The following is a 25,390-nucleotide window of genomic DNA, read 5'->3' on the forward strand; positions in this document are numbered from 1 at the left end:
AATGGGACTATGAGCCGGCTCCTGGAAGCTTAAGAAGGGTACTATATAAATGCAGATCATTTTATTCATTCATTTATTCATTCATTATTGGTAATATAGCACTTAAAGGGACCATGTTCCTTTTAACCTTTGTTTTTCGTTTTTGATTTGTTTAATTTTTTTTCTCGTTTTTCCTTTTTTCCTCCTTTTACCTAGCTCTCATTCTTCTCTTTCATCCATTTTTTTCCTTTTGCGTTTCGAAATCGTTTTTTTTTTCTTTTTATCCTGTCTTCTTACCTCTGGATTTTCCCCCTTCTTTTTTCCCCCTTTTTTCTTATTTTGTTTTTTTCTGAACGTTTCCCTTGTCTCTTTCTAGATATGTTTCTTTTTTCTTGTTTTTTCATATTTTTTCTTATTTTACTCTTTTTTCCATTTTTCTCAATTTGTTTTCTTTTTTGTATCCTTTTTTCACCTCTTTTATAGTATTTTCCTCTTTTTTCCCTTTTACTTTTATTTTCTCTTAATTACTTCCTTATTCCTGGCTTTCTCCTTCCTCTTGCCTGTTTTCTTTTTTTTTGTCCTTTTGTTGTCATTTTTGTCATTCTTTTTTAAATGTATTTTCTTCCTTTTAAAGTAGTTTAATGCACAAGGTTATACATCATAATAATTGGTATTATATGGATGAAAGCAACAAATACAACCTGAGGAGCCGATTGGGAATCGAAATAACCGGCTCTTTTTAGGGACCAGAGCCGAAAAAGCTGGTTCTCTAAAAAGAGACGGAATTCCCATCACAAACAATAAATGATAAGAGTAGGTCTCATGCAGGTGTGTTGATTGACCGCTAGAGCTCACCTGTGTGGCTCGCGGAGCTAGCTTGAAATCTTTTCTTGGAGGTGAAATTTGTCAAATTGTTGAAATTGAATTTTCTTTTGACAGCCACAATGCAGCTTTTACTGCTGCTTCACGTGTGCTTGCTGGGCTTAGGTAAGTTTAAAATATGTACAAATGATTCCTTCTGTATTTGTACCCACCAAAAATACGTATGTAAGACGTTAAATGACATCTTTTGCTAAAGTGCTTTGTAGTGGTGTGACTGTGCTGTTGTAATGGAGTGTACCTCAAAATTTAAAGGGACACTGTGTAATATTTGACCACTGGATATTGCTGTAGTTTGTAGTGCAGTGGTCGACAAGCTTTTTGAAGTGGAGAGCTACTTTTTTGTAATTGATTAGCGTGAGGGGCTACCAGTTGGACATGCGTTGCTAAAATAACAATTCTAATGTTATTGCCAGGTAAAAGCCCTAGTGAGTAATGGTTGACCACTAGATGGCACTGTTGTCTAATGCGAACGAAAATCAGTGCCGCAGCAAGACACCAGACAAACATGCACCGACCTTAAAATACATTTCTCTAACAATTATTTGTTTTTGTTTTTTCAATTTTATAAAAATTAACATTCAAATGTTAAATCATGTATTTCTGCATGGTATTCTAATCGGTTTTTTTGTACAACTTGGAGACACGAAATATTACACTCCCTTTAAAAGTGAGGGTTAAAATATATATTTAAATATGTATTTAAAGACCCTGATCATGTCAATGATTTATCATGCCGGTTAGAAATTATTTTTTCCTCGAACTGTTTGAGACTCCTGTGGGGCTCAATTGAACAAGAGGGCCACAAAGCACAAGGAAAAAATACAAACTATTTGGACTCAGTGACCAAACTGCACCATTTTTGGTCATTTTTTTGTTTTTATTGTTGTACCCTTGACAGCAAGATGGCAATCATGTCTGCTCACTGTAGGTGAGCCTTACGTTTTGTAAAAGAAATAGTAATATTGAGAACTACATATTTAAATTTTTTTTTAAATAGATACTTTTTCTAAATGAAGTTTTTAACCACTGAGAGGCGCCAAACCATACACACTATCCCGTTCACTCTGTAATATTAATACAATAATCTCCTTTTTTTTCGCAGCTGTTGTGTTCCAAAAACAACCGTGGTGGTTAAAATCCGCCAAGGAGAAACATTTTTTACATTTTAAAGAATAAGAGTAATGCACTTCATACATTTTATTTTTGTATAACTTATCTGCTGTCAAAATATAATTTCTAAAATGGTCTTAATGCTTAATTGCACGTATTCTTGAAAGGCAGGGAGATAATTTAGGGACTTTTTTTTTTCACTTCCGATATATTACCATGTGGACCTTATGGAGGAAGCAAAAATGTGGCGTAAAAAAATGTTTTATCATTCTTTTGTTATGTGAAGAAGTAATTATTAGTCAGCGAGGGAAAGCATCATCTTCTGCCTTTTAGTGCGTTTAGGACTACAAGCAACTACCTAACCTCAGTTTCTCTTCCAAGGTTACATGGTTAATTTATTATAAACACAATTTATTAATTTTATATTGTTTTGGTCATTTATTAGTGTATTTGGTATTCAAGGTTTCAGATTACATTTTTTAAAGTAACTCCTTCCAACCCTGTCTTCAAAGTAGCAAAATGGCGAAAAAATAACCACAATACAATGAAGGATTACCGTATTTTGACCTGAATGTATTCCAAGGTATGGTTACGTTTTTGGGTGGATCCTATCAATGTTTTTTCTGTAGAAATCTGCACATTGAGTGATGAAATCCTAAATTCATAAAAAATTGCTATATAGTGATTTGTGGCTATCCGCCACCTTCTCTATTGTGGGCATCTTTTCTACTCAAGTGCAACAAATTCAGACCCACTTTGGGATATTCCGCTGCCGAGTTGATTACCGAAATACAACACTCCAATTCTTTTATGTTAAGCGGTTATTTTCTACCCACTTAGTTTCCAAACAAATATAGGTATACTAGTGATGCCAGACTTGCAAAGTATTCCCTGGCAAACACTGTGTGTTTGCAGTGTCTGAGTTGGAATTAAGACAGTTATGAGTCATTTAATTATCTACAGCCCATTCTTTTCATAGTGTCAGTTAGGCAACTTGAATGACTTCTAACAGTTAGCATCTTAACTGGTGGATCCAGAAATATAGATTGAGTTTCAAGATTTTCGGTTTAACGGCACAAAGTTAAAAGGAAGTAGGGGTGTGTGATTCGGGGGATTTTGGTATCGATCTGATCCAAGTAAAAACAGGGTAGTGTCGCTTGAGACTGATCCGATACTTTTTAACTCTGAAATGCTGATCAGTGAATAATTGAACCCCTCCCCTCTTGAGTTAGCTTAAAGATACAATAAACACAGTACAGACGCTCCCCTACTTACGACCATTCGACTTGCGCAAAACGAGTACAGGACGTTACTGGAGTGCTTCTTTCTGCCGTATGTCGCCTAACTCTTGAAGCGAATCTTCCAAAAATAAGTTAAACTCGACTTTATCTTTATAGAGCATATTATTTTATGAATCGTTTATTTTTTAACACAAAACAATACAGGTTACTTATACAAGCCTTAAATATACTTATATAAACCGTAAAAATACATTCCATACAAAATATAGCACTGAAGCCACTTATGAACAAATTCAACTTACAAAAAATCGCCCGCAACCTTTTTTGTTCGTAAGTAGGGCAGCTCCTTTACAAATATTTTAGAGGCTAAAATGTTTTTTTTTTTTATATATACATAAAAACTAAAATGAAAACTTTTTTAATATAAAAAAAAAATCTTTCTATTACAAAGGTTTTGGAACTAAAATCAAGAGCCAAACCCTAAAAGCAGCAATGTAACAAATGCATACCTGAACAACAATGTCAACAAGACGAATAAAATACTTCCCATTGGACAATATTTTTAAAATGTCAGAATTAGAATTGTATTTAGTGTAATAATTTAGTGAAAATTGTTTTCAATTACATGTGGCACTCCAGTAATAGACTCAAAAGGGGAAAAATAAGAATGTCAGGATAAATAGGCAAACTATTTACCAGGTAGTTGAAGTATCAATCACCAGACGATAAGGTATCGATTCGATCCAAGTATGAAGTAACGATATTTGGATCAATCTGCCCACGCTTAATGGAAAGTGGCTCGATGAAGTAGATTCGGTGTGATGTAAGTGCTAAAGCATACAAAATTTCACATTGATAGACTTAACACAACATATTTATGGAGAAAGCTCATTACTACTCATTACCTGTGTATTCAGATACAACTATAAAGAGTGAAATTTGCAGCCCAAAGTAAAACTTAATGGGTGCCATGAAAGCCATTTTTAACTTTAGTAGGGCTGCACATGTTTGGGAATAAACCTAATTGTGATTTTTCAGACCAGCATTGCGATTTCACTTTTTTCAAGAGCTTTATTTTTAACTAGTTTTGTTTCTTTGGGAGTACTTAATTAACCCTTTGATGCATGACCTTCCATGAGTGGGGTCGAAAATTAGTGGGGAATCAAATAAAAATCCTAATTGCATCATGTCAAAGATGTTTTATGAGGAATACCTTGAATATGACTATATTAAAATTTATTTTATTTGTTAAGATTTCAAAGAATAACGACCGGTGGGCTCAATTTTGATCCCATTTATGCATCCAAGGGTTAATACCAGTGACATGCTTCTGATTGTCGAAGCAAAGATGTGACTGTATGATCCCACTGGTACTTTTGGAGTCTCCAAATGACCAGTTTTGAAAACTCTTAGACATACCGTTATAAAAAAGTGTAAAATAATAATGTTTAGTTTTGGAGCTTGCGATCAACTTTAACATGGGGCTGGACAAAACTTAATGACATTGCCCAAGCTGTTTTTTAGCCAAGATGCCATTACTTAAAGTTATTAGCACTTGTAGTTACTGAGTTGGGATCAACTTCTTAGTGTTACCTTTCAAAAGACACAAACTCTTCAGGATCTCCAAACTGTTCAACAACGTATTTAATTTACTTTGGGAACGTCTTGGATTGGGACTTGGGGTGAATTTTACAAGATTAAGAGGTTAAATTTACGAAAACAGCCTCCTCTTCTGGGGAGCTTTTTTAGGGTTTAAGTTTGTCTCAACTGAGCAAAAAATGGAACAATACACATTCCAGTTTGATAACAGTAGAAAGGCCATCATTAAATGAATAATATATATATCCGTTCTGAGACATTCAGAAGCTGACTATCCTTGTTCTTAAATTTTTATTGTTGTGTCAGTTTATTACCCTGTAAAACTGCACTCAAGTCTGGACAATTCCTTGCCTGGCCACACACATTTTGTCCACTTTTGAGTGATGTCTAAGCTTTGGCTGTATTCCAGCGATTGTGGCGTAAACTAAATGAGCGTCTTTGTTTTTAAAACTTGATATTTTATCGAAAGTAGTCTTCACTTTGATTGACCTGAACATTTTAACAACACGCCTCAATTAGCTGAAAACTCACACTTTTTTTCTCATGCAAAAAAAAAGTTGGATTTTGTTTATCATTTTTTTTGACATATGAAATGAATGTAGGCCTTTGTCTGAACATGGCATGCACAATAAACTTTTCAACTTACCGGTACTTGAAAATTTGCTGTAGTTCAGGATTCCCAATGCGCAATGCTGGTATGTTGTTGGTGTCCCACACAGATCCTTGTTATCATGGGAACTGCTGAAGCCGATCTGCACAGTTAATACAGGTGTACCCGGTCAGGAACCAGGAACACGAAAATCATTGGCTGCTCAGCTGGTTGAAATCTGACACCAAACCCCTTATCTCTGCTTGCATACTGGGAAACCTGTATAACTCTGCACACAAGATTTTATCTCCCTGTGTAGTTTACATTTGTAAATTTAACTGTAGTTACAATAGCCAGATCCTTTTTTCCTAAGTGGAGGGATTCCTTCTGTTGAGGTGTTTTCGTAACCAAATGCAGTGGAGTGAGTTTTGTCCTTTTTTATTATTTTAGGTCTGTCTGGAGCAAGCAAGGGTCGGAAGTTTCTGATGATGTTTCCACCTCATAATGAGCCCACGGCAAATGCAAGCCACCGAGTAACAATAACGGCAAAGGGCGTTCAAACTTCTGTCACTGTGAAAGTTCTACAGAGTGACTTTGCGCATAACTTCTCTCTCTCGGCCTTTCAGTCCAAAACTATCCACCTCCCTACCTCTGTGCAGATTGACAAACCTCGATCCTCCTCCCTCTTGAGCATAGCATCATTGCAGCCCGTTACAGTTCTTGCAGCATTCTGCACACAGACTGGATGCGATCATAACCTCGTTCATGATGTGTCTTCCTGGGGGACCTATTACCGTCCTGTTACCCCAAACTTTCCAAATCAAACGTCCGTCAGCGAATTGTTGCTCACCAGCTCTAACAAAGAGACATCAGTGGATATCTTTCTCTCAGGGGAGGTGGTCTTTAATTCAACTTTATACTCTGGTGGAAGTTACCTAAAGTTGCTTTTAGAGCCATTTGAGAGCATTTACATCCAAAGTGATTTCAGCCTTTCTGGCACCGCAGTCTATGCCCAGGAATCTGTAGGGGTCATAGTTGGGTTTAGCTGCAAAATCCACTTATTAGGGGACTGCCTGTATGGATTTTCTGAGCTTAAACCGGTCTCTCTCTGGAGTTATGAATATTTTGTCCCTCCCCTCGTGTCTTCTGGAATCAGTCCCAGTCTTCTGTTAGCCATGACAAATGTCAACTCGAATTTGCATGTCACCACTAATAATGAGAAGAAAAGTGTGTCATTAAGGGGAGGGGTTATAACAAGCATGCCGGTATTGGCCTTGGATGAAGTTCACATTGTTAGTGATGCTCCCCTTCAGCTCATTTATTACAAACATGACATTGTGCAGCATGCTTCAACTCTCATAGCACTGCTATCTGTGGATGAAATCTGTCACAATGGACCAATGTTTGATGCGGCAAATGTGACTTCATATCTAAATTTGAATAACACGTTTAAGTCTAACAATTTTGCAGAATCTTACTTTTCACATGTGACCAACAATGAGGGCACTGGTTCTGCCTTTCCAAATGTGGGCTATTTTCTGAGCACCTTGAACAAAGAGATCCATCCCTCTATATGTGAAAAAAGTGAGTATCATTTTATCTAAATTTTTGCTTGGATGTGCCAACCTGATGTGTATATTTTTTTGTCAGGTAACTTTTGTGATGACTCGAGCTGTGGACAAAAGCAGTGTTTCGTTAGTAATGGACATCAATTATGCTCCTCAAAAACAAAAATATGCTCTGCGTGGGATGATTTTTATTATCGTACCTTTGACGGAAAGTATTTTGTTCTCGGTGGAAATTGTAATTATACGCTGGTACAGACAAATTGTCCTGGCATAAAAGCTTTCACTCCACTACAGGTTACCATTGCAAGAGCTTATTTGAATAGCCCCACTGTGTCAAGCATTCACAGCATTGAGATCAAAATCTACGGTTTTAATATTTCCTTGAATAAAGGGGAGCGAAATCTGATAAGGGTGAGTGCACTTGGTAAGGAAAGTTATAACAAAAAATGAAATGTTTATTCTTTTTTTAAAATTTGTAGGTTAATGGACATCGCAAGAACCTGCCCGTCACCTTGGGTAATGGTATCCTGAGAATGTATCCAAGTGGTCCAACTGTTGTACTGGAGACGTCTTTTGGCATGATTGTGCAGTATGACTGGGTTCATAATATCCATGTTGAAGTGGACCCAGAGCTACATGGCCATCTTTGTGGTCTTTGTGGGAATGCCAGTGACGGCACCTTAAATGACACAATCCCTTCTCAGGGTATCAAGGTCACCAGAAGTTTGGATTTCACTCTGCCCTGGATTTTGGGCAGCAACACAGCTGTTTGTACAGAAGACTGTGGCAATGCCCCATGTGAAGTTTGCCATTCAACACAAATTCATTCAGATGAGAATGAATGTACTTTGCTGGTGAAGAGAGATGGACCTTTCAGTGACTGTCACTTGATTGTTGATCCCGAACCTTTTGTTCGTAGTTGTGACAATAACTTTTGTCTCAGTGAAGCGCCCAGTTCAGTCTGTAAGGTGTTTGCAGCTTATTCCAGGATCTGCCAGAGGTTTGGGGGCAGGATCCAAAACTGGAGAGCAATCACAAAGTGCTGTAAGTTAGAACAGCTTCATGTTTACTTTGTTTAATAGCAAGTGCAAAGTGTTTTTTTATTTTTTATTTTAAACAGATTCTGCTTGTCCTGCAAATAGCCACTACGAGGTGTGTGGGTCAGCCTGCCAGGCAACATGTGGTAACCCAGATATCCATGTTAGCTGCCCCCTACCTTGTTTGGAATCGTGCCAGTGCAACAGGGGATATCTATTAAGTAATGGCAAGTGTGTCTTGCCCAGTGACTGTGGTTGTGTTCAAAACGGTGCCTATTATCTCCCCTCTGAGACCTTTTGGACAGATGAGCAGTGTCAAGAGAAATGCATCTGCCAGCCTCGGTCCCAGTCAGTCGCATGCACTCGGTCTCAGTGCAAGGCTGGAGAAACCTGCAAGGTATTAAGAGGATTCCTTGACTGCTATACAAACAAGCCTGGGCTCTGTGTGGCCAAAGGATATCCTCACTACACCACGTTTGATGGCCGGAAGTTTGAAGTACATGGGAACTGTAGTTACCTGCTCTCGTCGCACTGTCCTACATGGGGAGACTTGCAAGACTTCAAAATTGAGGTTCAAAACCATGTAAACACGCAAGCCAGTGTTTCTTTTAGACATGTTGAAATGTCCATTGCTGGTTATTCCATTGAAATGTCATATAAATGGCCCAGCAAGTTAATGGTAAGATGAATTGTATCTTCGCTAATTATCATTTATTTAATCTTATGATGTAACCTTTCACAGGTGAACGGGCTGTTGCGGAACTTTCCTTCAGTTTTGGGCCAAGGCAAAATAATGCTCTACCTGAAAGGACAGTCAAAGTGTATAGAAACTGACTTCGGTATTATTGTGACGTACAACCCAGACGTATTGACTGTTACAATGCCAAAGGCCTATGCTGGGCATTTATGTGGACTCTGTGGGAACTTTAATGACGACCCACAGGATGACCTCTTGACAGATGACTTTGATATGACTCAAGCCATCAGATACTGGAGGACCAACAAAGAAAACAAATGTTGGGATGTTCCCATGACCACCTCAGGCTGCAGTCAGCAAGAGCAGGACCTTTATCAGCGGAAGGATTTTTGTGGAAGGCTAATTGACCCTGAGGGGGCATTCCAGAGCTGCCACCAAACTGTGGACCCACATGCTTTCTACACTGACTGTGTTCATGACCTTTGCAATGGTAACCAAACAACCCTGTGCCGGATTCTGTCCACTTACGTCGTAGTATGTCAAGAAATGGGAGTTGTGATGGATGAATGGCGACATCTCTGCTTCTGTCGTGAGTAATCAAGGAGAATCTTACTTTTAGGACTCAATTGTTTTAAATACCTGTTCTCTATTTCAGCTATCACATGTCCATCTCAAAGTGAATACCGCTTGTGTTCCACTCACATATTTGCTTGTGCCCCAAACCTTTCTAAAAGATGCAAGGAAGGTTGTTTTTGCAAGCCTGGGTTTTTCCACAGTGGTGGGCAATGTGTGGCAAATTCTGAATGTGGCTGCACTTATAATGGTATTTACTATGAAGTCCATGAAAACTTCTACCCTGATGAAAACTGCCTTCGATCCTGTGAATGTATGGGCCCCAATTTAGTGCAATGCAGAATGCACTCTTGTCCAACTGGAACAAAGTGTCTTATCAAATATGGACGCCGTGCATGTTATTCCTCAATGTTGAAATGCACAATCATGGGACATGGACACATGAAGACTTTTCATGGACAGCAGATTAATTTGAAATTGGAGAACAGTAGTTACCTTTTATTCCAGCCTTGCGACGGACTTGGGCCGTCTGTTACCATTCACAAAGGCCAGCTGCACCTTAAAATCCAAGACATGAATATAACACTCTCTACAGTGCATTTTGGAAAAATAAAGGTAAACTCAAATGTATAAAATGTGAAGATTCATAAGATAAAGCATGTGCTGTTCCTTGCAGATCGATGGTGTTGTAAGAGCCCCACCTGTCAATATAAATGGCGTAGCAGTACTGCTGTCTGGTTTACTGATTCGCATCATGGTCCAAGACGCTAGCATGGTGGTTACCTTCGGAGGACCAGGTTTAATACAATTAACTATCTCAGACACTTACAAAGAACATTGTGGGTTATGTCAAAATGTTGCCTCAGATGAGCAACAGAGCCTGATGTCAGATGATTCCATGCATACAGCTCCTTCATGCTTTTCTCCCACCAGAGCAGACCGCTCCATCGACTGTCAGGATTGCAATATATGTAAATCCAGTAAAGAATTTGAATCAGATGTCCTCTGTGGCTCCCTCCTGACCCCTGAAGGCTCTTTTGAAAGTTGCCATTCCACAGTGGACCCGATCCCTTTTTTCCGAAATTGTGTGAACGATTTGTGTATGTCAAATAACAGTGCATTGATTTGTGATAGTTTGAGGCAGTACACATTTGCCTGCCAGGATGCAGGAGCCCAGGTCAAACCATGGAGAGGGGATAAGTGTGGTAAGCGATTCATCTTTAAAATGTCATGTCTTTACGTACACATGGGGATTTGTAAATGATCAATGCTTGACCCAATGTTTTGATGAAACTATGATGATATGAAGTGTAACTCTGGTGTATTGTCCATGCTCCATCCACCACTTTTTTTTTTCCAACAGCCCTTCTGTGTCCGGAGCATTCCCACTACACTATATGTGTTGGTGCATGTTCCAAATCCTGCGCTCTATCAATTGATGAACCCTGTTCCTCGCCCTGCTATGAGGGATGTCAGTGTGACTCAGGATATGTAAGGAGTGAGAGTGGCTGTGTCAGACCGGAGCAATGTGGCTGTTACTACCTGGGGCACTATTATGAGGTAAGCAATTAGATTGTATACTTATACACGTCATTGTTTCTAGATGCAAAACACAAAGGTTTTGGTTGCCTGATTTTTCTGCAGTAAGATTCACTTAATAAACTTTCATAACGTTTACAATAATTCAAGTCCAGTCATGTTTATTTGTATAGACCTTAATCAATTAAAAAAATCTTGCTTGCTCAATAGACTAAAATGAGAAATGTTTATTCATCTACTATTCTCTTACTGTAGATTGGGGAACTTCTGCGCAATGTAAACTGCTCTAAGCAGTGTGACTGTTGCTCCACTGCCACCCTGTGTTGTAAAGCAGCTTCTTGCCCCAAGGGTCAGAACTGCGTCTTCAATGAAACTTGGCAATGCACAGAGGAAAAAAGTAAGCAGAGCTTCATATTAAAGTTGACATTTCACCACAATTGTTCATTTAGGTTTCCCTTGCCGCTTTAATGTCTGAGCTTTGAAATCTTGTTGGAACGTCTGCTCTCCTACATGTGCTAACCTGTATCCACCCCGCATTGTTTAATTCACAAGGATGTTATCTTCCTGTTGAACTATTCAACTGTATGCAAAACATGACGAGTATGCCTTGCAGCATAAACATGACTCTTTACATAAATTGAAGATGAAAACAATTTTATAGTTAACACATTGCACATGAACCTTTTTTTCTCAGCCTTCGTCTGCCCAGTTAATAGCCATTATGAATCCTGTGGGACGTCTTGCCCCGCGACCTGTGAGGCTCACTCAAATTCATCCTGCGTTGAAGGATGTGTGGAAGGTTGCCAGTGCGACGCTGATTTTTTTCTTGATGGTGACTCCTGTGTCATGCAATCTCAGTGTGGCTGTACACACAATGGCGTCCATTACAACAGCAATGAGACCTTTTGGTCTGAGTCATGTACTCAACTGTGTACATGTAACCCTTTGGCACGTCAAATCCAATGCTATGATGCTTCTTGTGATGCTGATGAATATTGTGGTCTTCAGGATGGAGTCAGAAGCTGCATACAGCACAATTATAAGATGTGCCGCTATAGTGGTCAGCATATACTCACCTTTGATGAGCGTGAGTATGATTTCCTTGGCACCTGCCGGTATCAGTTACTGGGCATCTGTGGACATTTGCAAGGCCTTGACGTAATCAAAGTGGATGTGCAAACAGATGCATATAATCAGTCAGCACAAAAGGTCTTTGTCAGCATAAATGACCAACAAATGCTACTAGATGGCAAAAATGCAGAAAGCATACAGGCAAGTAATGGTCTTTTAATTATGGATATGATGTACAAAGCAGTTTTTTTTTTGATAATTTTTTTAATTTTAATTTTTTTTTTTTTTTGCACCCTTATGCAGGTTGATGGCACCAAGACCGGCATGCCAATTTATGCCAAAGGAACCACATTAGTGTATTCATTGGGGTTGCACACTTATGTGCATTCGTCAGCTTTTTCTTTGAGTATAAGCAAAGAAGGAATTATAGTCATTGGGCTCTCTAGTAAATATGCTAATGTAACTTGTGGCTTGTGTGGTAACTTAAATTTTGATCCTGTTGATGATCTCAGATTGAATGGCACACAAGATGATTTAAGTCCAGAGCAGTTTGCCAAAACTTGGCGAAGTGGACACAATCACTCGTGTGTAGAAGGCTGTCAAGGTGGGAAGTGTCTAAATTGTTCATCTGAGGCTTTGGTACGCTTCTCTGACCCAGCCGCCTGTGGGAAGATTCTGGAAGTTAATGGACCATTCCGACACTGTCATAGCAAAGTGGACCCCTCCAGCTTTTACAAGAGCTGCATCAGTGACCTGTGTCTTTATGGAGATGTGCAGCCTGCAGTGTGTCGTTCCCTTGCAGAGTATGCTGACGTTTGCCTTTATCGCAAGGCCCAAGTTGATGCGTGGAGGAGCCCTGAATTTTGCTGTGCGTATAAAACTGCCCAACAGCTGCTTTTCAACCTTTTAATTCAATGTAATTGTTATCATGTTGTTGCTGCATAGCCCATTTTCTTATAAAAATATCACTCCCCTCGAAAGTAGATGTCTAATATGAGTAAGGCCTCAATTTTCCAGCCATCCACCAAGTGGTGCTAATGTTTAGTCATTCGCACCCTGACTTTTTTTTTCTTTTCATGTATTTCTGCAGATGATGCATGTCCCTCCAGCACCAGCTATACCACCAATACCTCCCTAGTTATTATTTGCCTTAGCTGGCTTAATTTGACAATGGAGGTTCCTCCAAACATTGGGGAGAACTGCCTTTGTGCAGCTGGTTTAGTCCACAGTGGAAATAATTGTGTCGATCCATCAAACTGTGGCTGTTGGTACAACAATACTGAATACATCTTACCAGGAGAGGAAAGGTCAACATGTGAACAAAGGTGTAAATGCCATCATGGTGGAAACATGACTTGTGCTGATATGTCATGCAGTCAGGATCAAGAGTGTACCCTAATGCTGGGCGTTCAAGGGTGCCACCCCAAGCCTAAAATGGCAATTTGCTACATTAATGGATCCCAATTGACGACATTTGATGGACTATCATTTGACTTTGACATTTCATGCAAATATGCCCTGGTTCAGACATGTGGCAACCGCAGTGTGGAGCGATTTTCCATCGCTTTTGTTACCCACACTGAAAGAAAAGAGATATATACACAGGTCACTAATACCACATATGTGCTGTCGACTGCGTATCCAGAAAAAGTTCAAGTAAGTACATGTAAAAATCTAGGAGTAGCATTTTTGTTGTTGTTGTTTGTTGACTTCTCAAATTGTTTGTTGTAGGTAAATGAAGTTTTTGAGAACATCCCAGTTTTGGCAAGCAATGTAACAGTGCTTAAAAACGATAAATGGTGGACTCTCAAGGCTTTACAGTTGTTGGAGATAACTTCTGACCTTGAGAATTTGGTAGAGATAAAGATAATGAATTATCTTAACCGGAAAACATGTGGCCTTTGTGGAAACCTCAATAATGATCCATCAGATGACATGCAGCTACCGAATGGCACTGCAGTATCTGATAAAGAACTTTTCAAGACATGGAAAGAATTTAACTCTACCTGTGTTGATGTTCCATCTAGTCTAGAGGAAGAGTGCCCCAGCAGTGGGGGTTTTCAAGATTGCTCCCCAAAACCTACAATAGCAGCATGCTACATTAACGGAACCCAGATTAATACGTTTGACGGACTTGCATTTGAATTTAATGGTTCATGCACCTATACTCTGGTTCAAACATGTGGAAACTTGAGCAAGGAGCAACTTTTGATCAATGCAAATGGGAACCACAGTGAAGGTAGACAAATCGTTCTACAGTTTAATAACACAACTCTGAAGCTATCACGCTGGTATCCCGGGAAAATACAAGTGAGTAAAATTTAATCAAATCAAGCAATTACGGCATTTATGGCGAATCTGCTGTCAACGCTTTTCGTTGTTTTTCTTGGTCCCCTCCCTGATAGATTGGTGGAGTCTATGAAAACATCCCCTTCTCAGCAAACAATATAACTGTACTACAGCAAAATGAGTCGTGGAGTCTCAAGGCTGCTAATTTGGAGATTTTTTCCGACCTTCGCTACAACATGGAAGTGAGAATAGTGAATTATACACAGAAAATATGTGGCCTTTGTGGGAACTACAATGATGATCCCTTAGATGACCTGCAGCTACCTAACGGCACATTAGTCTCTGAGCCAGAGGTTTTTGTAAAATCATGGAATTGGTTGGATCCTGGCTCCAATTTGACTTGCCTTGATGAGTCATACACTCAAGAAGAAGAGTGTACCCTCATCGGCAGAGTTGACGGTTGCCATAGTAAACCGGATATGGTGAAATGCTATGTTAATGGATCCCAGTTAATTACATTTGACGGACAAGCATTTGAGTTTAATGGTTCATGTGACTATATACTGGTTCAAACGTGTGCAAACGTGAGTGGGCAGCCTCTTTTGATCGCATCTTATGGTAACCATACTGAAGGCCGGCATATCTATCTGAAAGTCCATAATATGACTTACAGGATGTCGAATCTGCATCCGAGGAAAATTCAAGTAAGTTTTCACAACTTTGTAATTACAATGGTTTGACTTTCACCGGTAAACATTTAAATGTGTGTTTTTATTATTTTTTTCCCCAGGTTAATGAAGTCTATGAGAATCTTCCATTCACAACCAACAATGCAACTTTCCACCGGAAAGATCAATGGTGGACTCTCAAGGTTTCACATTTGATAGAGATACGTTCCGATCTTGAAAACCTGGTAGAGATCAAGATAATGAAGTCTTTTATCCAGACGTGTGGCCTTTGTGGTTACTACAATGAGGACCCGTTAGATGACATGCAGCTACCCAATGGCACTGTCGTCTCTGATACAGAACTCTTTCGCCAATCCTGGAGATTGGAATCCTCAGAATCTAACTCTACTTGTATTGATGTGTCATCTCGTCATGAGAATGAGTGTACCCGTATCGGGGGTGTTCAAGATTGTTCCCCAAAACCCACAATGGCAGCATGCTACATTAACGGAACCCAGATTACTACGTTTGATGGACTTGCATTTGAGTTTAATGGTTCATGCACCTATACTCTGGTTCAAACATGTGGAAATTTGACTGCGGAGCAACTTTTGATCAATGTGAATGGGAACCAGAGTGAAGGCAAACAAATCGTTCTTCAGTTCAATAACATAACTATGAAGCTATCACGCTGGTATCCTGGGAAAATACAAGTAAGTAAAATTTAATCAAATCAAGCAATTACGGTATGGATGGCATATCTGCAGTTAAGGCTGTTCATAATGGTTTGCTTGGTCCCCTCGCTGACAGATCGGTGGGCTTTATCAAAACCTCCCCTTCTCGACAAATGATGTAACTGTGCTTCAGCAGAATAAGTCGTGGAGTCTCAAGGCTGGACATTTGGTGGAGATTGTTTCTGACCTTCGCTACTTCATAGAAGTCAAAATAGTAAAATACACCCAGACAACATGTGGCCTTTGTGGGAACTACAACAATGATCTATCGGATGACATGAAACTACCCAATGGCACTGCGATATCTGATAGGGAACTTTTCAAGAAATCATGGAGGGTATTATTGTCACAATATAACTCTACCTGTGTTGATGTGTCTTCTAGTCAAGAAAAAGAGTGCAGCAACATTAGGGGTGTTCCAGATTGCACTCAAAAACCTACAATAGCAGCATGCTACATCAATGGAACCCAGATTACTACGTTTGATGGACTTGCGTTTGAATTTAATGGTTCATGCACCTATACTCTAGTCCAAACATGTGGAAACTTTAGTGAACAACTTTTGATCTCTGTGTATGGCAACAACAATGACAGCAAACAAATTTTTCTCAAGTTCAATAATACAACTATGAAGCTTTCATCCTGGCATCCTGGGAAAATACAAGTGGGTAAAATGTCACCAAATCAAGCAGTATAACTGCATTTACTGTGTATCTGCAGTTCATGCTTTTCATAACTGTATGCTTGGTCCACTTTGACAGATTGATGGCGTTTATGAAAACCTCCCCATTTCGACAAACAACCTTTCAGTGCTTCAGCAAAATGAGACGTGGAGCATTAAGATTGCTCATTTGGTGGAGATTATTTCTGACCTTCACTATGATATGGTAGTCCAAATACTAAATTCTACCCAGACATGTGGCCTTTGTGGGAACTACAATGATGATCCCTTGGATGATATGCGACTACCTAATGGCACAATAGTCTCTAATCCCGAAGTTTTCAGCCAATCGTGGAAGTCTTTTAGTCCTGGATCCAACTTGACTTGCCTTTTTGAACCAACTTCTCAGGAAGAGTGTAAACTCATCAGCAACATTGATAGTTGCCCAGGCAAACCAGATATGGTTAATTGCTACATTAACAGATCCCAGTTAACTACATTTGATGGACAGGCTTTTCAGTTTGAAGGTTCGTGTGACTATATACTCGTTCAAACATGTGCAAACGTGAGTGGTGACCCACTTGTGATTGCATCTTATGGTAATCATACTGAAGGCAGAAATATCCATCTACAAGTCCACAATATGACTTATAGGATCTCAAGTTTGTATCCAGGAGGAATAATGGTATGTTTTTCAATCCATTAATAGCCATTTTTTTATACTCTCCGATGTAAAATGATTTTTTTTTTTGTTCCAGGTAAATGAAGTCTATGAGAACGTCCCATTCTCGACAAACAATGTAACTGTGCTTCAGAAAAATCAATGGTGGACTCTCGAGGTTTCACAGTTGATTGTGATACGTTCAGACCTTGAGAACTTGGTAGAAGTCAATATAATAAAGTCTTTAAACCAGGCGACATGTGGCCTTTGTGGTAACTACAATGATGACCCCTCAGATGACATGAAACTACCCAATGGCACGGACATCTCAGATCCAGAACTCTTAAGGCAATCATGGAAGTTGAAATCATTTGAATCCAACTCGACTTGTGTTGATGTGTCCTCTATTCAGGAGGAAAAGTGTACCCGCAACGGAGTTCAAGATTGCGCTAATGATCCTTCAGTAGCAGCATGCCACATTAATGGAAGCCAGTTTACTACATTTGATGGACTTGGGTTTGAATTTAATGGTTCATGTACTTATACGTTGGTTCAAACATGTGGGAACCAGAGTGTGGAGAAACTTTTGATCACTGTGTATCGAAACCAAGGTCAAGGCAAACTGCTCTCTTTGCAGTTCAATAATATAACTATGAAGCTATCGCACTGGCATCCTAGGAAAATACAAGTGAGTAAATTGTCACTAAATCAAATTTCTGTAGTTAACACTTTTTGATAATGGTTTTGCTCAATCCTCCGACAGATTGGTGGCGTATATGAAAACCTACCATTCTCCGCAAACAATATAACTGTGCTTCTGCAAAATGAGTCTTTAAATCTCAAGGCTGCTCATTTGGTAGAGATTATTACTGATCTTCGCTACTACACGGAAGTTAAAGTGGTCAATTATACCCAGACAATATGTGGCCTCTGTGGGAACTACAACGATGATCCTTTGGACGACATGCAGCTACCTAACGGAACAATAATCTCTGATCCAGATTTTTGGGGGCATTCTTGGAAGTTGTCAAACTCTAAATCAAACTGCACTGATGCATGTGACGGCACTTGCCAACCCTGTCTCTCTTTTACAGAGTATACCTCTGATTTGTACTGCGGCGTTCTTACCCAACCAATTGGGCCATTTGCTTCATGCCACAATTCTACCTGCCCTGAGAAGTATTATACCCTGTGCCTGAATAAACTCTGTGAGGCAGATGGCCAACAACAGGCTTTGTGTGAGGTGTTAGAGACGTATGAGGCATCATGTAGAGGGGCAGGCGTGAATGTTGCCCCCTGGAGGAACATCACGGGGTGTGGTAAGTACAGCACTAACTCGGACACCGAAAAAAAAAAAAATGTCTGAGAATTATGTTCATGTTCTCTCTAGCAAAGAAATGCCCTCAATTTAGCCATTTCAGTCCATGTGTCAACGTTTGCTCCTCATTCTGTCCTGAGATCAGCTTTGGTACACAGTGTCCTACTCGCTGTGTGGAAGCATGCCAGTGTGATGCAGGTTACTTTTATGATGGCCATGCGTGTGTGCCACCTGAGCAGTGTGGCTGCATGCATGAAGGGGAGCTGCTCAAGGTTGTGATTGTACTTCAAGCTATACATTTCAAATGGTGTCTTGTTATCAAATGCATTTAATTTCAGGCCAATGAAAGCAAACTTGTACAGAACTGTACACTCTACTGTACCTGTGGGCCATCACTTTTATGTGTGGAACATGAGTGTCCGACAATGCATAGATGTGCAGTTTTGGATGGTATATCTGGTTGCCTCAACGAAGGTGAGTTATTGAGATGATTTGAAGGTATTTAATCACTTTGGCACTTTTTTTTGTGTATTGATCAGAGCAAGACCCATGTCAGGGTAAATGTGACCCTTTTGAGCAATGCCACCTGAGAAATGGTGAAGCAGTTTGTGAAAGACCTCCAGGGCTGTGTTGGACCTGGGGAAGCAAGCACTACCACACCTTTGATGGATTAAAGTATGACTTCCATGGTACCTGCACCTATTTGTTTTCAGCCAGCAAAGGTGCATCAGGTCGAGCGACACCTTTTTTGGTGTCCAAAAAGAGTGATTGCGAAGAAGTCTCTTCTATGACGCTTTTGACTGTGCAAGTGTATGGGCTTGTCATCAGGTTTGCTGACCAGGACACTTTATATGTAAGTCAAGTTTAAAGATTTTAAATAAGTGCATTTTCATTTCTGTGACCTTAATTTTGCTTTAAATTCAGGTTAATGGTCAAGTCAATTATCTGCCAGTTATCCTATACCGGGGTAAAATTGAAGCTTCAACCAAACATGGCAAAACCTATTTGGACACAGACTTTGGGCTGCATGTCGTGTTTGATTGGAATAACACCATAATAATAATGGTGCCGACTAACTATAGAGATATTGTCTATGGCCTCTGTGGCAATTTCAATGGAGATCCTCAAGATGACTATGCAATACATTTACACTCATTTCCTCCTGCTAATACAAGTGTGGAGTTTGCTCAGGCTTACCGCATTTTTGATGGGGATGAAAACTGTTGTACTGGTTGTGAAAACAACAATCTGGGTAACGCTACATTGCTCGAAGATGTGCCAAAAGGAATACACAGCCATAAAAATCCCTGTGATGATATAATTGCACCAACTGGTTCATTTGCTCATTGTCACAGGCATGTTGACCCAATCTCTTTTTATCAAAGTTGTACAACTGAACTCGTGCAAGGAAACCCTTGGGACTCTCTTGAACAGGCCCTAACAGCCTACTCTGCAGTATGTGAAGAAATACATGATTTTGCTTCTCCCAGACTGATAAATCGTAAGTATTTTTATTAGTCAATGTTAAAAGACTGGACCTAAATTTTGTGCTAAATGTTTTTCAGACTTTCCATGTCCACCTAACAGTCACTATGAGTCCTGTGGCACTGCTTGTCCCACAACCTGTGACGACAATGGAGAAAAATACTGCACATTAAATTGTGTCCAAGGCTGCTTTTGTGACACCGGTTTCATCAAGAGTCCAAGGGGATGCGTGCCACCTGAACATTGTGGTTGCACTGACTCCAAAGGCAAATACTACGACCTTAACTCGAGTTTCTGGATCCCAGAGGATTGCGGACAAGTTTGCATCTGTAAATCAGGAAAAACTATCTGCAGGTCATCCCAGTGTCCTAATGGAATGTCCTGCAAGCATTTACCTAATGGCAAAAAAAAATGCCAAGCTGAAGACCCTCAAGAGTGTCGTATATCCTCTGGGATGCACTACAATTCCTTTGATGGGCATTTTTATAGTTTAAGGGACAGTTGTCCATATATCTTGGTTCAAACTACTGCCAACCTCAATGGTTTAAAACCATTCAATATCACCATCCCTGGAGCAAGTTGCAAAAAGAAATTGGTTAATAGTTTAACTTTTTCACTTTCAATTTATAATTTCCAAGTAGTGGTTGGCAAAGACCCTGGCAAAATACTTGTGAGTAACTTTTTTTCTAGTTTCAAATTGCATTTACAAATGATAAATTTGCTATTTCTGTCTTGTAGGTCAACGGACTGCGAAGGTTTTTGCCATACTCTCATCATACAGGTTTTTTCAATGCCTATTCAACACCTTTATCTCTAGTTGTTGATGTTGATGTTGGATTGCAGGTAGTCATCTATAAGGCTGGACATTTGCTGATCCGCCTCCCAGTCAAATATGGATCGTCTGTGCAAGGTCTCTGTGGGAATGCCAACTCTGACCCATATGATGACCAAATTATGCCTAATGGATATGAAGCTGAAAATACACTAGAGTTTGTTAATAGTTGGAAGGTAGGAGGAGCAACTGCCTGTAGGTCCCACTGCATTTTCAAGCCAAACGGCCTTGTGACTGCTCGAAAACGCTTCGGGGGAAACAAGTTTTGTGGAGTAGTGACAGACAAACATGGTCCTTTTGCAGATTGTGCTTTAGTTTTGAGCCCTAAGCTGTACTATCACAACTGTTTAGCTGAAACGTACGCTTATGAAGGACATTATTTGGCCCTTTGCAATTCCATCGCAGATTATGCAGCTGCTTGTCAAGCAGTTCAATTGCCTGTCGGGCAATGGAGAACTGATAACTTCTGTGGTGAGTAAACTAACTTTAATTGAAGATTCATAAATGACAAATTATTTGATTTGTTCGGTATGTAACGATATGACAAAAATATGGATGACAAATTTTGTTCAATAGAGATTTTTTTTTTTTCTACCATTAACTACGTTTTCCCACTTTAGGCATGACATGCCCCAAGCACAGTCACTATGAATTGTGTGGACCTCGATGTCCTAAGGTTTGTGATGGGCTTTCCTTTGCAAACAAGTGCAATGGCGGATGTGAGGAAGGTTGTCAGTGTAACCCTGGATATGTCCTCGGTCATGATGGTTGTGTCAGAGTGGAAGACTGCGGTTGCCTCCATGAAGGACAATACCATCCAGCTGGTCACTTTTCTGACTCGAGAAGATGCCAAGTGTGTCACTGTCAAGAAGGCAAAGTGTCTTGCAAGCCAACAGTCTGTTTCCCTGTAGTGGATTTATTAAGGGATGATCCGAGGACCCAGCAGTATGGAACTTGTGAAGTGTTTGCTGGAATCGGCTATGTCACTTTTGATGGTTTGATTTTATCTCACTATGGAGTTTGCACTTATTTGGTGTCAGAACATTTGCCTGAAGATGTTCATGGACACCGTCTTCTGCTTAGCTTTGAGAAGGATGCAAATGGCGCCCTTTCTATCAGCAAGCTTGTATTTTTTTTGGCTTCAGTAAAAGTGACCGTCAATCCTGAAATGCTTTGGAAAGTAAATGTAAGGTCTCCAGTTTTAGCTGCCAGTATAAAGTTAAAATGAGAAAATTAACAGGTTTCTTTCCAGGTAAACGATGAGGCCTTCCAAGTGCCATACAGTAATGATGTAATTAAAGCCTATGAAGATGGTGGAACGTTGACTGTTAGATCTGTGGCTGGTGTGAGCCTTGAGGTGTTCTCCGGAAAGTATCTGCGGCTGAGCATTCCACAGAATTACGATGGCACAACTTCAGGCCTTTGCGGGAACTTCAACGGGGAGAAATCTGATGACCTCAAACTAAGAAGTGGTTATCTTTCCAAAGACTTAACTGAATTTTTCCACAGCTGGTCTATTTTTGCCCCTGGAGGCAACTGCAGTTTGGCCTGTAGAGAGGACTGTGGTCATTGTAAACTGTCTCCATCGAGCAAAACAGTTTGCAACGTCCCCCTGACTAAAACTAACGATTTCTATCGCTGCTTGGGCAGAGGTGTTCAACCTACAGTATACAAAGAGGTGTGCCTCAAAGCAATATGTAGCGGGGCATCCGATACTCAAGCTGTATGTTTGGCACTGGTAGCATTTGTGACATCCTGTCAAACCAAAGGAGTTACCTTACATTCCTGGAGAGAGAAAAGCTCTTGCTGTAAGTATTTGTAGAAGCAATGGTGAAAACTGCACTACCCGCTTTACAAGTGTTTACTTTATTTCAAGCTTTAAAGTGTCCTAAAGGCAGCAGCCCTGGTCAATGTGTTGACACCAATTCCAACTCATGTCCTGCTCTGCTGCATCCTGGTTCCCCAGCAAATGGGTGTTCAGAAGGATGCCAGTGCCAAAAGGGAACAGTGTTTGAAGGGGATCAATGTGTGCCCATCAGCCAGTGTGGGTGTGTGCTTCATAGCAGATACATCAAGGTAGGCCATGTATCAAATATTTTAGATATTACATTTTTAATGCTCATTGTACACTTGTACATTTTTTAAAGCTGAATGAGCAGATATACAATGAAAATTGCACAGAGAGATGCTGGTGCCACCCTCGAGGGGGTGCTTTGTGCGAGAAGACTGAATGCAACCCCGGGCAGTTGTGTTCTCTGAGGAATGGCTCCTGGAGCTGTGTCGGCCAAGAAATCTGTCTACTGAAAGGCAGCCTTCATGTATCTACTTTTAATGGACAGCAGCTGAGCTTGGTGCCACATACTGCTTACAAGCTGATGGGTCTTTGTGATGAGACTGCTCTAAATGGGTTTAGCCTCACTTCTTACTATGGCCACTGTGCTGGGAGCGGCACCAGACTTGTCATGGTGTTCAACATCGTCCTTGGGGGATTTTCTATTATTATCCAGGATGGCATTGTGAAGGTAAGGAAGCACAAAAACCTTCCCTCATTGTTCTTTGTCTTAACCGCTGCGCTGTCCACACCACAGGTGAATGGACACCTAGTGCTTCTCCCTTACGTGTTACCTTTTGGGGTGTCCCTCACGTCTGCCGTGGCCCAAGATGAATCTGAGATGTTGGTAGTCCTGAGGAAAAATGCTGGACTGGAATCAGAGTTGGAGGTGAAAGTTGGCGCCTCTATGGTCACTCTCAAGGCAGCACCTTGGTACATTGGCAAGTTATGTGGCCTCTGCGGAAATCTGCATGACCCAAACTTCCACACGTTGAGCAAGTCATGGGCTATTTCTGATTTTCAAGGCTGGTAGGTATCATTCTAAATGCAGCACTGGGAATCCAGCTCCTTTTTATTTAAGTAACCTGTTTTTCTCCACAGCGTTACACACTGAAGTGGTACAGATCTTCCTTTGCAATGTTGGAGCACCAAATAAAAAAAATGTACAGTACTTTTGTTTTTGTTTTTCCAAATATTAGAGCTTTGAAAATAGGATTATGAATACATTTCCCTACAATAGTAAGTGGATAATGCTTGCTTACCAAATATGCCTACGTTGGCTCTGAGATTTGTATCAATTTATGCAATACAATGGATCTGCAATCGATTTCGGATAAACCCCCACAGGTCTTGTGTACTCTGGTTTAATCATGGGGTCAATACATTGATGTTTTGCTTCATTAGCATTTTAAAAATGCCTCAAAGGGCTCTCAACTATGACAGTAATTGAAATCTTATTTTGTGAGGGATATTGCATGACTTGGATCTGACCTCCTTTAGATTTATTTAAAAAGTTGATTGTCTTGCCTCCCTTACTAGTGCTAAAAATTATCAATGTTGATTTAACATTTAAAGATCCCAAATCCCCCTTTCTAGAGAAACGATTGTAAAGAGTAACTTAAATGTCAAAGCCCTCTACTAACCGACAGGTTCCAGGTTTGATTCCCAGCTCCTCCAAGTTGAATAATGAAATGGCCTTAGGCAAGACACTGAACCCTTTATGCCCCCAATAAGCAGGTAGGTGCCTTGGACGTGTGTTTGTCAGGGAGGTCTTCAGTGACTAGAAAAGCACTATATAAATGCAGACCATTTACTCCTATGCAGTTATTGGAATGCTGGTAATGTGTATTCAAATGATGTGGCTCCATTGTAGTAATTGCAGAATTGCAATTTTTTTAATGGTGTAGGCAAGATTGAGTCAAATACAGTACATTGAGATCTTTAAAGGAAGGGAAACATGTTTTCATGGTAGCATGTTTTTGTCTTTGAAGCGCTTTTGTACCATTTAGACTTTGGGGAAATCATTCGAGGAAGGCTAGTTTCCGTTGAAACATGAGTCATGTGCGATGAAATGACTTGTGTGGTGTCACAAACAAGTATCCGCAAATTCCAAAAGGAACTGCAAGGGTCTTTGTTAACCTACAGTAGACTAAATTAAGTTTGGTGTGACATTGCAATGTTATAGAAGTTATTTTTGCTAAATAAGGGAAGAGTGTAACTGGCAATTTATGATTCATGAGTCTTTTTTTTAACTAATTGGAATTGAAGACTGGAGCTGATTTTTCAAAGGCTGAATTTAAAGACAGAATTTAAAATCAAAACATACCTAGATGACTTGTATGGAAGCCAAATCACTGAAAATACAGCTTCCATATAAATTTTTTTGGTGATATACAGTGGGACCTCGCTACTTCGCGGTTCCACGTTTGCGGGTTCAGAGCTTCGCAGGTCTAAAAAAATAATAATAATAAAATAAAAAGGAAAACTTTATTTTTTTGAAGGGGCGTCGCTACTTAGCGGATTTTCACTTTTCGCGGGTGGTTTTGGTCCCCATTAACCGCGATAACCGAGGGATTAATGTACAGCCAAAACCAACTTTAGTGTGACACCTTGACTGTTAACTGTAATTGGGATTGTGCTCTTTATATAATGGATTGAAGTGCTCATAAATACTGTCATTATGTGCGTTATGACGTTACCAAACTTGACTCCGAACTTATCAGGTTTAGAACATTGTTGACGATTGCGTGATCAGAATTTTATCCCAGCCAAACGTTGTACTGAAAAGTACCATACTTTGCTCACGAGCAATGGTTACCTGACCCATGTTTCAGAACTAGCAAATTGATAACTATAAAATGCCACAAGCTTGTCTCCTTAGTGACCTAGACTTGGGCACTCCGGTCCTGGAGGGCTGCATGTTCTGCATGATTTTTGAGGTTTCTCTGATCCAATACAGGTGATTCCAATCACCAGTATAATTAACGAGCACTTGCTAGCTTGCTAACGAGGTCGGTGGTTCGCGC

The 25,390-nt window shown here is 40.1% G+C and overlaps 2 protein-coding genes across 2 annotated transcripts in view; one reads left to right on the forward strand and one right to left on the reverse strand.

Annotated features, from left to right (window-relative positions):
* Positions 1-5,576, reverse strand: part of LOC148371555 (uncharacterized) — a 44,801-nt gene extending 39,225 nt beyond the window's left edge. The window contains exon 1 of the mRNA XM_088326088.1: positions 5,458-5,576. The gene's annotated coding sequence lies outside the window, so the exon portion shown is untranslated. The remainder of the gene's footprint in view (positions 1-5,457) is intronic.
* A 311-nt stretch (positions 5,577-5,887) lies between these two features.
* Positions 5,888-23,535, forward strand: fcgbp (Fc gamma binding protein). Its single transcript, XM_088326086.1, has 31 exons — positions 5,888-6,984; positions 7,051-7,379; positions 7,448-8,012; positions 8,089-8,684; positions 8,748-9,291; positions 9,358-9,890; positions 9,952-10,480; positions 10,639-10,835; positions 11,070-11,211; positions 11,509-12,086; positions 12,189-12,753; positions 12,976-13,541; positions 13,617-14,195; positions 14,291-14,878; positions 14,965-15,555; positions 15,653-16,240; positions 16,338-16,922; positions 16,996-17,586; positions 17,662-18,217; positions 18,289-18,488; positions 18,555-18,690; positions 18,756-19,069; positions 19,141-19,717; positions 19,782-20,371; positions 20,440-21,004; positions 21,154-21,719; positions 21,786-22,341; positions 22,410-22,609; positions 22,681-23,055; positions 23,122-23,393; positions 23,466-23,535. The coding sequence occupies exons 1-31, from the start codon at positions 5,889-5,891 to the stop codon at positions 23,476-23,478; spliced, it is 14,682 nt and encodes a 4,893-aa protein (XP_088182212.1). The 5' UTR covers position 5,888; the 3' UTR covers positions 23,479-23,535.
* The last annotated feature ends 1,855 nt before the right edge of the window (positions 23,536-25,390 follow it).

The sequence above is a fragment of the Urocampus carinirostris genome, chromosome 2 (genome assembly GCF_059441175.1).
Source record: "Urocampus carinirostris isolate Australia breed hairy pipefish chromosome 2, RoL_Ucar_1.0, whole genome shotgun sequence".
Taxonomy (NCBI): domain Eukaryota; kingdom Metazoa; phylum Chordata; class Actinopteri; order Syngnathiformes; family Syngnathidae; genus Urocampus; species Urocampus carinirostris.

Excerpts from the sequence above, each read along its gene's own strand:
- fcgbp (XM_088326086.1), top strand. The coding sequence starts at position 5,889 with ATGTTTCCACCTCATAATGAGCCCACGGCAAATGCAAGCCACCGAGTA. Across the intron at positions 17,587-17,661 it reads GGCATCCTAGGAAAATACAA|ATTGGTGGCGTATATGAAAA; the intron begins GTGAGTAAATTG and ends ATCCTCCGACAG. Across the intron at positions 22,342-22,409 it reads GAGAGAGAAAAGCTCTTGCT|CTTTAAAGTGTCCTAAAGGC; the intron begins GTAAGTATTTGT and ends CTTTATTTCAAG.